We start from the raw sequence: 15,139 nt of genomic DNA, 5'->3' as shown, positions 1-15,139 counted from the left end.
GGCTAGAAAGGAGACCAGAATATAGTTTGATAACGAGCAAAAAATGTACAAAGTTAGCTAAATAGCACACGAAAAATGTCAAAAGCTAGCTAGGTAGTTTGCTAAGTATCTAAAAAGGTAGCTTGATAGTTGGATAAAAATCTCAACAGGTAAAAAACTAAAATACAGCTAGATAGCTAGCCAAAAAAAGTCATCTAAAAGGTTGGAAAGATAGCTAAAAACTAAACTAGATAGCTATCTAGAAAAAAAGCCCAAAATGTAGCTTGACAACTAGCAAAAAGGTACAATGCTAACTGGATAGCATGCAAAAAAAAATTGTCAAAAGCTACCTAAATACCTTGTTAAGTAGCTTAGAAGGTAGCTTGATAGTTAGATGGAGAGCTAAACAGGTAAAAAATTTAAATATAGCTAGGTACCTAGCTATATTTTAAAGAAACATCTGGATAGTCAGAAAGAAAGCTAAAAACAAAGCTAGATAGCTAGCTAAAAAGAGGCCAAAATTTAGCTTGACGACTAGACTAGAAAACAATGTCAAATGTTAGCTAGATAGCTTGCTAAGGAGCTAACCATGTAGCTTGATCATTGTTTAGAAAGCTAAACACGTAAAAACTAACTAATAACTAAAGCTAAAAACAAAGCTAGATAGCTAGCTAGAAATGAGCCCAATATCTAGCTCAATAACTGGCAACAAAGTTACAATGTAAGTGAGATAGCATGCAAAAAAATGTAAAAAGCTAGCTAGATAGCTCGCTAAAAAGGTAGGAAGATAGCGAGCTACAAAGTTAAAAAAAAGGTAGTCAGATAGCTAGGTTGAAAAAAACTGCACATTTTTTGCTTGTTTGCCTTATAAAACCCATTATTTTATTTAATTTCCTGTAAAAAACAACAACAATAAAAATATGTTTAATACATAAATAGGTTGTCATTCTACTCTCTTAAATAAAAACTTAAAAATATCTGTCAATACTTGAACTGATGTTTTATTCCATGAAACCCATGAATTGGAAATTATTCAAATTTCTTAAATATCATGTTATTACCATGTCATTACTGTTTAATTACCAGGTTCATTATTAAAAAAGATGGACTCAGTCGACCAACATAAATATCATTTTACCAGAAACTCACATCAACCCAGCACTGGTGAGCTATTTTCAGAACAGGTACGTGGGCCACTCAGGTGTCCTATAGGGGGCACCCTGATGCCCGCGGGCACCCCGCTGGAGACCCCTGGTCCAACGGGTATGAGTGATTTGACTTATGACAGCGTTACATGTTTGGCCTCCTCTTTCCATCTTGATAAGCACTTATCTTAGCAGAGCAGCCCACTCACACCAAGACATAAGCCACATCCCTGCCCAGTCGGGCTCGTCTGGCTAACGTCATCGTCCTGAAAATGTAAGTGCAGTTAAAGAAATGTTTTACGGGATTTTTCCTCTAGTTCAGAGGTGTCCAACGTGGTGCCCGGGGGCAATAAGGGTGCCCCCTGAGGACAGTTGAGGTGCCCGCCGAACGGTTCTGAAGATAAGTCACCAGTGCTGGGTCACTGGGATTTTCTAGTAAAATTATTTATTTTATTGGTTGACTGAGTCTATTTAACCCTATTTTTAATGATTAACCTGGTAACAACATAGTAATAACAAGATAAGTTAACTATTGATAATCATTTTTAGGCAACTCATTAAGAGAATAGAATGAGAATCTATTCGTTAATTAAACAAATGTATTTATACATCTTTTTATTCATCTTTTTTATTTTACAGGAAATACAACAAACTAAATCCCAATTCATACTTCTTATGAAGCAAATGAGCAAAAAAAATGTGCAGGTTTTTTTTTTCTAGGAATCTGTCTTATTAGCTTTCCTGCCTTTTTAGCTATTTAGCAAGCTGTCTACCTAGCATTTTACATTTTTTTGCATGGTATCTAGCTTACATTTCCTATTTTTTGCTCCATGTTGGCCTATTTCTCTGCTAGATATCCTGGTTTTTGTTTTTTCTCTTTCTATCTGGCTATTTAATTGGCTTTTTATTCTTTTAGCTCGCTATATAGAGCTCCCTTTTTAGCTGTTTCTGTCACGTAGCGGAGCAGGAAACAGGAAAGGACCCATTCGCGTAGACGTACTCACAATTTATTAGGGGAAGAGGAGGAGGGCGCACAATCGATACAGGAATCGATGGTCGCAGGAGTGGATTAGAAATCCACTCAAAAGAAAAGAATGTCCAAAAACAAACGGATCAGACCAAAAACAAACAGGATCAAATACGGGCATATTCACAGAACTTGGCATTTAACAGGATTTAACAGAAGACTTACATAAGTCTCACAGAGTTTAACCAGGTTTAACAAATATAACAAACGCTCCAGAAAAGCACAGTTAGAAGGAACGCGTTTAAGTACTCCAAAAGCAATCGGTCAATGCGCCTCAGCCGGTGTCCATGGGCGGGGCCAATTGGGCGCCGAGGCAACCGCGCCAGAATCCGGCGCCACCTGGCTGGAACCAACTTGGCGCCATGGCAACCGCGCCAGACGTGACAGTTTCCCTATCTAGCTAACTATCAAGCTACTTTTTAGCTATTTAGCAAGTCATCTAGCTAAGTTGCTATTTCAGAAATTGGAAAACGTGAGTTCCATCCATCATCTGCACCGCTTATCCTCACTAGGGTCGCGGGGGTACTGGAGCGGGGGAACTGGTTGCCAGCTAGTCGCAGGGCACATAGGGACAGACAATTCGCTCGCTCATTCACACCTAGGGACAATTCAGATCGTCCAATTAACCTGACATGCATGTTTTTCGAATGTGGGAGGAAACCCACACAAGCACAGGGAGAACATGTAAACTCCACACAGGAGGATCGATCTCATGACCTCAGAACTGTGCCGTACACGCGCTAACCATTGCGGCGCCGTGCTGACCCCCAAAGTGAGTTCCCTTTGTTCTAATTAGTAACAAAAAATAGCTCTCAGCCTGAAAATGGTTGGAGACCATCACTCTAGTTTTCCTGCTTGCTTTTAAGTTTCATCGTGAAAAGGTTGTTCTATTTTATTCTATACATACAAACCAACCTTTGTGCAATCACATGATCTTAAGCGGTCCCATCCATTTGAACGTGGATTCATTCTCTGGTCAGTTATTTGGCCACATTCAGCGCAACGCCAAGATTGTAGCAGATGAGGTGAGTTTTACCATGTGGGGGTATTCTCCCGTCCTAAATTGTAAGTTGGTTTAGCCCAACGTCACTCTTTTTCTCTGCAGCTGTAAAATTAACACAGAAAAGTGCAAATAATATGAGTCAGGTATGACGGAGGGTAGAAAAGTGCTAGTTGGAGCCGAGAAAGTCAGGAAAATAAAAAGAAACGCGTTAAAAGGACTGTTTGCATTATTTTCACTCATCTTGCATTTTTTGCCTGTCATCTGTGTGTCCCCGGTAGTGTGTTGTGCTATGTGTTGGAAGAATTTGGCAATTAAATGCCCTCACCGGGTAGCTCCTCTCACTCAAATGAACTCAAAGTGATGGGAATCCGTCTCTTCTTCGAGAAGCTGCTCTTTCATTCCTGACGAAAACGAGACGGCTCTTTCGGATCCTAAAAGCCTCTTCAGATTGTTTTGTTGTTTTTATCCATATGTTAAAAAAGCATGATGTAAAATTATGCACAAAAGTACTTTTAGGGGACAAATAAAGCTGCCCGTTAAATGGAAAAAAAGACAACAATGAACAGAAGAAAAAAAAATAAATGCAATAAGAGACGAAAATCAACAATAAAGGAAGGAAAAAGAAGTAAAAGGTTAGAAGAATAAAATGAATGCAAGGAAATTGAGAAAAAGGAAGGAAAAAAGAAATGAAAAAGAAGAAAAAGCAGGTTTTCTCATAATATAACCTCCTCAAAGATGCCTACCAAGTCATTAGGCTGACATTAAGTTCCTGTTGACCCTTTCCTGTACTCAGGTTGCATGTGAGCCGAGCTTCTCTGCTTTAAAACGTGTGAAAACTCTGCTAAGAAGCTCACTGTCTTCATGCTGCTGTACTCTGAATAGAAACTCATGTCAAGAGACAATGACATTTTCGTCAATAAAGTTGCAGAGACCAGTGCTTTTCTTGGGTGGATTTTGATGTTTTAACTAGCTTACTTAAAATGTGTGTCATGATTTTATAAGAGTTTAGTGTAAAGCCCATACCTGTCAACCTCCACGACTCCATGCCACTACAAACTGTCGTATTTTCCCTTACAAAATAATCTTTCAACCATATTTTTTTTCCATTCGTGTTTATTTATGTAGTTTAACATGTTATATTGTACATGTGTTTCGTTATATCGTATATATTGTTATTAACATTTTGATACTGAGTTGCTCGACATGAATGAGGTTTATTATAAAAAAAAAGTTCAAAAATGAAGTAGTTTGGACGTTCACTGTAGAAGGAAAAAATACATGCAAATATAATTAAGTAGAATAATACATTTTCTTATTCAAATTACAAATTCATTTTCTGCATTAAATTATTGTTGGTAATATACTGATTAAAGGGATAACCACAAACCTGTCTTTTTTCAATTTCTCCTTTTATACTTCCTTTTTTTTCTTTACTTCTTTATACAACATAATAATTTGTAATATAATGCATCAAAGCAAGTGAGCCGTTTGAGAGCCGTCTCTCTTTAATGAGTTGAGACGAAAAAGCCGGTTCTCTAAAAAGAGACGGACTTCCTTTCACTACACAACTACCACATGAAATCCGATGTTTTTTAAGATTTCAAATTTACTCAATCAACCCCGCCTGTTGTTTTCAGATCAGAATGACTAACAGCGTTTTAATTCAGGTTCGGCCATTGCGACTTGATATCCTGCAAAAATGCTAACAGCTGGTATGCTAGCAGAAAGCAAGATTGAATCCTGATGACAAAAATATCAAGCCTTGTGAATAAAGATTTAATTTGGTTCTTTGTGAATATAAACGTCAATTTTTCACTTTGTTAATGTTAACCTAAAATGATGCGATGCTATTTGGCCAAAATTGTTTGGTGGCTTCACTCATGTGACACTTGGCTGATGTTGATTGGCCACACCTGCTGATGTTGGTGTTTTCACAAATGTACAACTGTTAAGCTAGCAGACAAGAATAAGAGTTTTATTATCTCCTTCCTTCCTTCCTTCCTTCCTTCCTTCATTTATCCCTTTCCTTCTTCATTCCTTCCTTCCTTCATTCATTCATTCCTTCCTTGCTTGCTTCCTTCTTTCCTTTCTTGCTTCATTCCTTCCTTCCTTTCTTTCTTCCTTCCTTTGTTCCTTCCTTCCTTCCTTCCTTCATTTATCCCTTTCCTTCATTTATCCCTTTCCTTCCTTCCTTCCTTCCTTCCTTCCTTCCTTCCTTCCTTCCTTCCTTCCTTCCTTCCTTCCTTCCTTCCTTCCTTCCTTCCTTCCTTCCTTCCTTCCTTCCTTCCTTCCTTCCTTCCTTCCTTCCTTCCTTCCATCCTTTCTTTCTTTCTTTCTTTCTTTCTTTCTTTCTTTCTTTCTTTCTTTCTTTCTTTCTTTCTCCATTTATTCCTTCCTTCCATTCTACCTTCCTTCCTTCCTCTTTTCCTTCCTTCATCCCTTTCCTTCTTCCACTTTGGGCTAAGACAATCCACAAACATGTAATCTGCATGTTCAAATGAACACAAAAACGGATGGCCAATTAATAACTCCCACAAAAGAAAATTGTAGATTATCAAGAAGTCACACCAATGCTTTTACCAATATTTCTGTATCAAATGTGAGTCATTTTTCCACACTTCTCCGCCGTCCTCAAAGCTAACTTTTTGTATTTTTCACATTGCCAACACTAAAAAGCGGACATTACTGTTTGTTATCTTTTGTCCCTGCAACCTGACCGTATAGTTTAATTGATGCACTTTACGCAAGTGTAAATTGGAATTTTGGAATTTCCCTAAAAACAGAAAATGAACAAAGGCGAGTGGCGGCACTGCTGAGTGAGTGGCACGGCGGTTCCATCTTGACATATGGAACTGCATCTTTCCAATGTTTTACATCGTCTATTCATATTTATATTATTTCGTTCGTCTCTCAAACTCAATGTGAACGAGTATTCAGTATTAAACTTGCATTCATCTCACAGTAATTTAATTTTAATCATCTGCATTTCATTCAAATTATGAAATGCAAGGAGAACGATGAAATGTATAAAACTCTCTTCTTTAGTTATTATTGCAGGAATTAGGTTCGATGCACTTTTCAAAATAATATATTTTTTGTGTTTCTGTGGTTGCTGGGGGTGTGTCTCTGAAAGTTGCCCCCAATCCCTCCCACACTGAGGGCCTTAAACCTTACTGATGGTCGCAGGTCTTTTTTTTCTTTTTTTCCGCATTCGAGGACAGTCAAGTTTTGGAACCTTTAAGCTTATTTTATCCTCAACTTTAGACCGCGTGTGACTTAAGTATTATATCAAAGATCTAAAGGTAGGACGACACTTAACACACAACTACTGACACTTTAGTATATATTTTACAGTACTCCCAGAATATTAATGTATTTACTGATCTGTTTTTGTTTGTTTATATATTTATTTTTTTGTTAATTTCGTTATTTCATTGTTTAAATATTGTTTGATGTACTTAACTCTTTGTTTGGTGATTCTTATTAAATGTATTCATTATTTTCATTCAGTTTTTAAAATTTACCTATTCATCTCACCCACATTTACCAAATAAACCAAAACAGTATTTTTTGATTTTATTTTGATTTTATATTGTACTTAAAAAAATCAGCATTTTACTTTTAATTTTATTGTTTCAACCTCCATGGCCGTCTGGTCATCCGGGAAGGGGGATTACTTCATGTGCGGTCCCTTCTCAAGGTTTGTTCGATTTTCCTCATGTTGAGTTTTTTTTGAGTTTTTCCTTTCCCTCAAGTAGGTTTTAGATCACGGGATGGTGTCATAATAGTCTGTAGTTTGCAATAGTCTGTGGTCTGTGCAGCCCTTTGAGACTCCTTGTGACTAAGGACGTCACAAATAAACATGACTTGACTTAACAGGACATGATTATACGGTCATTTTAAAAGGCAAATTTTCCTTTATTTTTAATTTCAATTTTTTTTAATGAAATTTTTGCATCTTTGGATGTTTCAAAAATGCACTTTCCCCATTTATTAAAATAAATACAATTGGTGGGCTGCAAATGGGCTGTATTTAGTGCTATTTATTATTTTATCATCCTTTTAATATCTCCTTGGTGTTATTATCGTGCGGTTTCATTTTACAGACTTAAATATCATATATTTTCATCTCCTTTGATTTTCTTTTTATCTGCAATGTGGTTGAGATTTTTTAATACATTAATATTAATATGAATCACCATTTTGTTTCCTGTGATGTAACAAAAAGTGAATTAATCATAAACAAAATGCAACCAACGTTCACTACACAATACAGCAACATCTGACGGTCAAATGATACACGCTGTCCCTTTAAAAATGACTGTGAAAAGCATGCATTATATTATTATATTCTGAAATTAAAGGGGGGAATATATTTATTCAATTTGTAATACAGGACACATTTAAAGGAGATTTCATGGGACGCAATTCGTTATTTTGACCATTATTGTGCACTCTTGTTTGTTCTTTTGTCTAGTATACACTTTTTACATCATTGTCATGTCCAGCCAATATCGCTGCTGTTCTTTGACCCCCACACACTTTAGGGTAGATCTGCTTTTCTAACCTAGGAGATTTAATAAAAAAGAAATGACTCATGGGAGAGCTTTTAGAACGGGTTGGAATTTCTTATCTCAGGGTTGGGCTCTCCCCTGTTCTCCTTGTAAGTTCAAATGTTATTAATGTCTTCTCTCCTTGTTTTGAGTGTCTAATTGGTCTATAAATTCATCAGTGGGAAAAAATTAAAAATATTTTTACTGTATAATCTCCCAAAATGAAAGAAAAAACAATCCCATGTTTATTGGACCTCATACGATGAAAGGTAGGGCAACATCTGGCCCCCAGTCCTTAATTTCGACGCTTTGATTCGCAAAAAGGCAAGAGCGACACCGTTTCCACTGGCATTGACAATATCTGTATGTCCACCAAAACAGCATGGAGGATTCGTCAGAGTCGTCTCATTGGGGGTCCTCATCGCTGCTAGGCTCAGATCCTCTGGCGGGCTTCTCATCTGAGTCCGGTTTGTTGGGGCCAAGCGAGGACGGAGACGCTTTCTTCTCCGGACAAGACGCAGATTACACAAACCTCTCGTCCTTTTTCTCCAGCCCCGGCCAGAATCGGGCGATGTCCGCCTTCAAGAACAGTTCAGGTCAGTTTGAAAAAAAAAATGAAAAAAAAAACTCTTTGATATGGGGCGCTTAAACATATCAACTTATGATCATTTTAAAACAACTTAAATAATCGGGTCATTTTTTAACACATAAAATATTGGGATGTGTTTTTTGATACCACAAAAAATGTCATGTCTCAACCAAACCACAAAAAGAGTAATTGGTTTCAAATAAACCCCCGAAAATTAACTGTCTCCCCATCCCCCAAATTTGGTAATTTTATTTCCAAATTTATAGTCTGGTCATTATAACCTAAATAATAGTAAGACATTGTGTAAAACACACTCTGGGATTATATCTGTAGGATTTGATATAACAAAAAAGCCTGAAATTTAGGTTATGTTTGAACCTTCCTGTGTGGAGTTTGCATGTTCTCCCTGTGCTTGTGTGGATTTCCTCTGGGCACTCCGGTTTCCTCCCACATTCCCAAAATCATGTATGTCAGGTTAATTGGCCGGTCCAAATTGTCCCTAAGTGTGAATGAGCGAGTGAGTTGTCTAGTCTCTGTGTGCCCTGCGACTGGCTGCCAAGCAGTTCAGGGTGTCCCCTGCCCACTGCCCACTGGATGGGCTCCAGCACCGCCGCGACCCGACTGAGGATAAGCGGTCCAGATAATGCATAAATTGATGTACGAATTGGGTCATTTTGTTGGAAACAAATTAACTACAAACAACCATAATCCCTAACCCCACTAACTTTAACTACACTGAGTATAACCCTTAAAAACCCTGACCCCCCTCCTAAACCTAGTCCCTAACACTCTTTACAGCTAACTGCTCCAAACCTCCTAAACCTAAACCCCACCCCTAACCGTCCTAACCCTTACACACTTAACCTATAAAATAATCCAGAAAGTTAGATATTTTTTAAGTCTTCCATCACTCCATTTTGGCCCCAATTTTTTTTTTGTAAGTATCGTGACTTTGTATTTCAGGACAGGTACTATGTTCTTACATAAATTTTGTGGATGCATTATTTTAATTACCACACAATTTATTTTTCATTTTTTCAACAACCTGTATTTCTCTCCAAAAGTTCGCCAGGTGTTCTCCTCACCGAGTCTCCTCAGCAACCTTCAGTTACTGGACGGGCCCTCAGGTCACTCCTTGGGGTCCCTTTACAATCCAACAGACGGCCCCTGGAGCGGCAGCCCTCTATCCAAAACGGTGTTCCCTGCCTCTTTTTTCTCCGGGGTCTCTTCCGCCTCACTCACCCCTTCCAGGGACGCATATTCGCCCCCACTTGGAGAAAGCCCCGAGCCTCAGGAGGCCCTCAAGGCTGAGCGAATGAGCCCACTGGGGGGCCCCACGTCCTGCGGTGCCTTTCTCAACTTGACCCCAGCCATCGGGAGCATCTACCCATCCACGTCGCACGTACTCGGGCCTTACAACCCGTACGTGGGCAGCCCGTCAGAGTATGTTGCCGGAAACTACTACACTAGCCCCGGTGCCTGGATGAGTCCCACGTACTCCCCCAAACTTCACAATAAGATGAGAATATCCACACCAGGTCAGAACCGACACATTTTCCCGACAAATGCATTTCCTGCGTCGGAAATTCAAATATTAGAACTGCAAACGGTTAAATGGCATTGAATGCGTTAAACAGTCGAGTGAACGCAGTTTTACACCAGAATCAACTCACGATGCTATACAAACTCCACACTGCCCTCTGGCAGCCGGAGAGAGCATTTAGTTTGCATTTCTTCAAAAGATCATAACCTTTGATAGATATGAACTAGAGACTCAGTTCTTTTTTGACATAATTTTTTTAAATTTATGGCAGGCCGGATTAAATAATTCACGGCCCGTATTTTGGGTTGGTTGCAAATAAACTCAGGTTAAAAATGTATATTGATAGTTTTGTAACATTCAATAGACTGAAGACTGATAAACAATTTGTTGTGTGAGACCTTCAAATATTAATACCGTACTTTAAATGGTTAAAGCTTTAACACAAATAAACTTGAAGTAAAGCAGACAGACGGGCGGACGTACGGACAGACAAATAGAAAATAATTGAGTTAAAGATTTAATGCTGCTTTGAGTTAACTCGAGTTAAAGCTTTAGCTTGATATTTTTGTAACATTTACTAGTTTAGACTTTGGAAATTGACAAAACAATTTGATGTTCCACAAATTCAATTGTATAAAACTTTAAGACAAATAAACTCGAGTTAAAGCTTTAATGCTACTCTAAGGATCTTAAGTTAAAGCTTTAACTTGATATAGTTTTAACATTCAATAGTCTAGACCTAGAAAGCTGACAAAATAATTTGATGTGTCTGGAATCCAATTGGTTGAGTCTTTAATGCAAATGAAATTACTGATGACTTCAATCAAATACTGATAAACACAAAGAAATGAAAAAAATCTGGTAGGGGGATTTGTAATAAAAGACCGAGACTTAGTCTTTGGTTGTCATCGATATCAATAACCACATACCAGATGATACCACTAGTACATGAAATTCCTTTGTTCTCCTAAAAAAATTAATGGTTATTAAAAAAAGCGGAAACAAAAAGTACAGAGATCTGTCAGTTTTCACACGTAATGGGGACCTGAACCACCTGTGAACGTAAAAATACAGGAAATATTGTCATCCTTTATCTTTTAAACTTTATTTTGCAGCCCTCATTAGAGTGGACTTGCCGCCTTACCAACCCAGCAAAAGAGAGGAGAAAGAGGGAAAGAGAGAGAAAAAGAGATAGAAAACTAATTGAAACCCAGTACACATTTTAAATCAGTCAATTTTTTTTGGACGCTCCTTGATCAAAGCTCTGCTGACAGAGAAAATGAAAGCGAAAGAGAGGGACAAAGTGTTCGGCAGACGCATCGCTTAGGCGGCATGACAAAGGCGCGGGACACTCTTCTCAGCGAGATTTGGAATAACGCAGAGCAGGTATCCAGTCAAATGAAAGATGTTATGATCTGACTTGGCCGATCAGCATCGAAGTCCTCAAGTCAAGGGGTGCTGGCCAATGGGCGTAACTCATGGCTGCCCGAAACGTTCCCCATTGGTGCGGGAGGCATTCGATGTTCTTGTTTTTTATTCTATAACACCCCCCCCCCCTCGCAAAGGAGTGAACCGGCAATAACTAAAGCGCGAAGTAGCCAGGGGTCTCTGTAAAAAAACAAAACTGGTATCCCTTCTGCACCAATACGTTGCCTATCTATACTTCCTCTTCCCTAGGACATTCTATATTTTTTTAATAAGGTAAAATATGCATTACTGTCTATCAAACTGGTGCAATTAATTCACAAAACCGTAGGCTGACCTGGTACAACATTTCCAACAGTCCCTCACCACATCTTACAAAGATATAACCCAGTCTTGTAGACGTTTGTGAATTTCATACGATGCAATTTGGTTTGAACAGAGGCTCGAGAGTGTGTCAACTGTGGGGCCACAGCGACCCCCCTGTGGCGCCGCGATGGCACGGGTCACTACCTTTGTAACGCATGTGGACTGTACCACAAGATGAACGGCCAGAACCGACCTCTGATTCGACCCAAGAAGAGACTCGTATGTTGAATTTCTGAGAGGGGAGGGAGAAATGGGAAGTTATTAGCGTCCTCTGACAAAAAGTATTACTGTATTCTCAGATTGTCAGCAAGCGTGCGGGGACGCAGTGTGCCAACTGCCAAACCAGTACGACGACGCTTTGGAGACGCAATGCAAATGGGGAACCCGTTTGTAACGCTTGTGGACTCTACTTTAAACTCCACAATGTGAGTATTTGACTTGTCGTTTATTCCTTATGACTTTGAAGTTCATAATATAGATAAAACTTTCAGATTTGAAGGGACAGTGTGTATTATTTGACCACTAGATGTTGCTTTATTGTGTAGTGAGACCAAAACAGGTGCTACAGAGCACAAGGAAGAATACAAACCACAGAGACAGAAATATATACATATATATCCTTGGGAGTTTTAGGGGTCCTGCGCAGTATCTTAGCTGTTTCTATAACTGCACTATTCTGGTCTAAGGCCTCAGATGTTGTTCCAGGGATCTGTTGGAGCTACTCTTCCATTTTTCGAGGACCACGCTGGCCTTGACTTTCCAAAATGGCTTCAGTTGCTCTTTCAATGCTTAGTAATGCTCCAGTTCTTCGTGTTCCTTGTTCATGATGTTGGTGTCATCTGAGATCATCTCATCTATTATTGCCACTCCTATCCGCTCTTTGTCTACCACCACTATGTCCGGTTGGTTAGCCAGGAGCTGCTTGTCAGTCAGGAAGCTAAAGTCCCTCACAATCTTGGTCTAGTTGTTCTCAGCAACCCTTTTGTGGGATTTGGGTACTTCCATAACATACTGGTTGCAGATGTTCTTGTGTACTATCCAAGCTATTTGGTTGTGCCTCCCCATGTAAGCTGATCCAGCTAACATCTTACACAACCTGCCACAATGTGCTGGACTGTTTAAGGGGTGTATTAGCACAGTCTGGATCTTGGGTCTGGTCTTTTTTGGTAGATCCTGGCCTCTATTGCTTTTGTGCTTGTGGCTTGTTATTGGTTTGCTATGATCAGAGCCTCTCTGCCTCTGTCAGTCCTGCATTTTCCAGTCACTGGTAGAATATCTTGATGTCTGTCACTTTCCCTATCATATGGTGGTACATTCCATGTAGGGTCTTGTCCCTCCAGGATGTCTGCTCCTACTCCTCTACACTTTCATTAGGATTTTTCCAATATTTCATCCTGTACCGTGGCATTGATGCTCACTAGCCCTTGGCTTTCCTTTTTCCTCTTAGCGTATAGCCTCAGGGTGCTGGACTTGGGGAGGAATCCTCCGTGCAATGGTCAATAAACGGACAGAAAGACAGATACAAGTGTAGCTAGCAAGAAATAAACCAAGGTTCCTAGGTAGCTAGTAAAGTCTCTATACAGAATTAAAAAAGATTCAAAAATAGCTAGCTAAAAAGGTAAAAATGTTCTAATTTGGATGGGTAACTTGCCAACTACAATTGTTAAAGTCTTCAAAAGTAGCTGCCGAGAAAGGTAAAATGGTTCGAAGCTAGCTAGCTAGAACAAATCTAAGGAGAAAGGAAGGACGGAAGGATGGACTTGTTCAAAAAACTCTTCTCTGCAGATCAACCGTCCCCTCACCATGAAAAAAGAAGGCATTCAGACCCGTAACAGGAAAGTGTCCAGCAAGAACAAGAAGAGTAAAAAGGCAGCCATGTTGGAATCATTCGCCGAGGCCCCCCAGCCGCACCCATCCGAGGACGACGGGGGTCCCTTTTCCCTCGGCCCCGCCGCCCTCCTGACATACAGCCACGGACACCACCTGCTAGCGGGCCCCTCGGCGCTACATTCCCCTGCTCCCTTACAGTACCACCGCAGTAACGTGGGCATGGTTCCTGTTTAGTGTGATTGAAAGCGAAGGGAAGGTGATTTGTGATGTAAATAGAATCAAACGGGATGTACGGGTTTTGTGTTTTATTCAATCACGGTCTAAAGTTAGTTGCATATGACACTCTGTTCCGCTTGCAGAATAAAATGTGTGAAATTAAATGTGATGAATGAGTGTACATTTATTTTCGAGGATCATAGCCCTCAACGGTAGCCAGCGAAATAATCAGCTTTATCGATAGATAGATAGATAGATAGATAGATAGATAGATAGATAGATAGATAGATAGATAGATAGATAGATAGATAGATAGATAGATAGATAGATAGATAGATAGATAGATAGATAGATAGATAGATAGATAGATAGGTAGATAGATAGGTGGATAGGTAGAAGGATGGGTAGGTAGAGATAGAATGGTAGAAATGTTAAAATATAACTATGAAAATTTCTAGTTAGAAAAGTAAATAGGCTTTTTCGGAACATTTTAATTTATTTTATTTTGCTCAGATTTGTGTATATTATTTGCTGTACTGAACACGTTGAACCAAGTTTTGAATACTTTATGCTAGGATAGCGGTTTATGCCACAAGGGGGATATCAAGATCTACATAAAACTTTTTTCAATAGTTTTTTTTTGTAAGAAGTAATAACAAGTAAATACAAATATTCTTAGATTTTAACATCTACAGTTTTTTTCCTGTAAATTACGAAAATATATTTCAAATCAGCAAAATTATCTGAAGAGTTTTCTGATTTTAATCTAATTTTGCCATATTTTTTAAATGTTGTCGTCAAATGGAAAAAATAAACTTAACAGAATTATTTTAAGTATTACATTACTTGTTGTTTTATTTTATATCATTTTTTACTTGTATTTTTGAGTGAGGTAAGAAAATCTATGACTTAAATCTGCAAAATAATCTACAAAAATATTTGCAGTTTTTGAGTATTATTTACCTTATTTTACAATATTTTTAAATTAGTTTTGCCAGTAAAGTAACAAATACAACTTTAAATCTGTAAGATTATCAGCAAAAAAGATGAGTACAGTATTATCTTCCTTCTTAAATTACAAAAGAAAACTTAAGTGTAAAATAGCAAACCTAGATAGAAATATTTTGGAAAATATTAAAAAATATAATGTTTAATGATTGACTAGAAAATTAACCCAAAACAAAAAAAAAATCAATTCCATTTTCCAGTGGAATATGCACATTTAAATTTACTATCTTTGCAGTATTTCTAAATCAAAATACAATTTTAACGAGATTGAGGATCTTTTTTTTTCTTATTTTATTAAAAAAACATGCTTTAAAAGAAATAGCATAAGATCAATTGAGTATATAGATTTCAGAAACTATACTGAAAATACCATATTCTTGTTTTACTTACAACAACCTTTAAACAAATCATAAAATAGTAAAACGACCGAAATTAACTACTTTTGGAACAAGCAA

General features: G+C 38.3%; 1 protein-coding gene across 3 annotated transcripts; it reads left to right on the top strand.

Annotated features, from left to right (window-relative positions):
* The first annotated feature begins 1,230 nt into the window (after positions 1 to 1,230).
* Positions 1,231 to 13,845, top strand: gata1a (GATA binding protein 1a). Of its 3 annotated transcripts, none has more exons than XM_088338501.1 (6): positions 1,231 to 1,398; positions 8,089 to 8,303; positions 9,361 to 9,834; positions 11,704 to 11,849; positions 11,930 to 12,055; positions 13,416 to 13,845. In XM_088338501.1, the coding sequence occupies exons 2-6, from the start codon at positions 8,090 to 8,092 to the stop codon at positions 13,692 to 13,694; spliced, it is 1,239 nt and encodes a 412-aa protein (XP_088194627.1). In that variant the 5' UTR covers positions 1,231 to 1,398; position 8,089; the 3' UTR covers positions 13,695 to 13,845. The 3 variants fall into 3 exon arrangements, with proteins under 3 accessions (XP_088194627.1, XP_088194625.1, XP_088194626.1); XM_088338499.1 differs by lacking the exon at positions 1,231 to 1,398 and adding an exon at positions 1,818 to 3,176; XM_088338500.1 differs by lacking the exon at positions 1,231 to 1,398 and adding an exon at positions 6,344 to 6,456.
* Positions 13,846 to 15,139: the final 1,294 nt, after the last annotated feature.

This window comes from Urocampus carinirostris, chromosome 6, assembly GCF_059441175.1.
Source record: "Urocampus carinirostris isolate Australia breed hairy pipefish chromosome 6, RoL_Ucar_1.0, whole genome shotgun sequence".
In the NCBI taxonomy this organism is placed as follows: domain Eukaryota; kingdom Metazoa; phylum Chordata; class Actinopteri; order Syngnathiformes; family Syngnathidae; genus Urocampus; species Urocampus carinirostris.
This window is presented reverse-complemented; position numbering and strand designations above follow the sequence as displayed.

Bases quoted from the DNA above. Each gene is read 5' to 3' on its own strand.
- gata1a (XM_088338499.1), top strand. The intron at 9,835-11,703 runs GTCAGAACCGAC...TGGTTTGAACAG, and splicing joins GATGAGAATATCCACACCAG to AGGCTCGAGAGTGTGTCAAC. The intron at 12,056-13,415 runs GTGAGTATTTGA...TCTTCTCTGCAG, and splicing joins TCTACTTTAAACTCCACAAT to ATCAACCGTCCCCTCACCAT.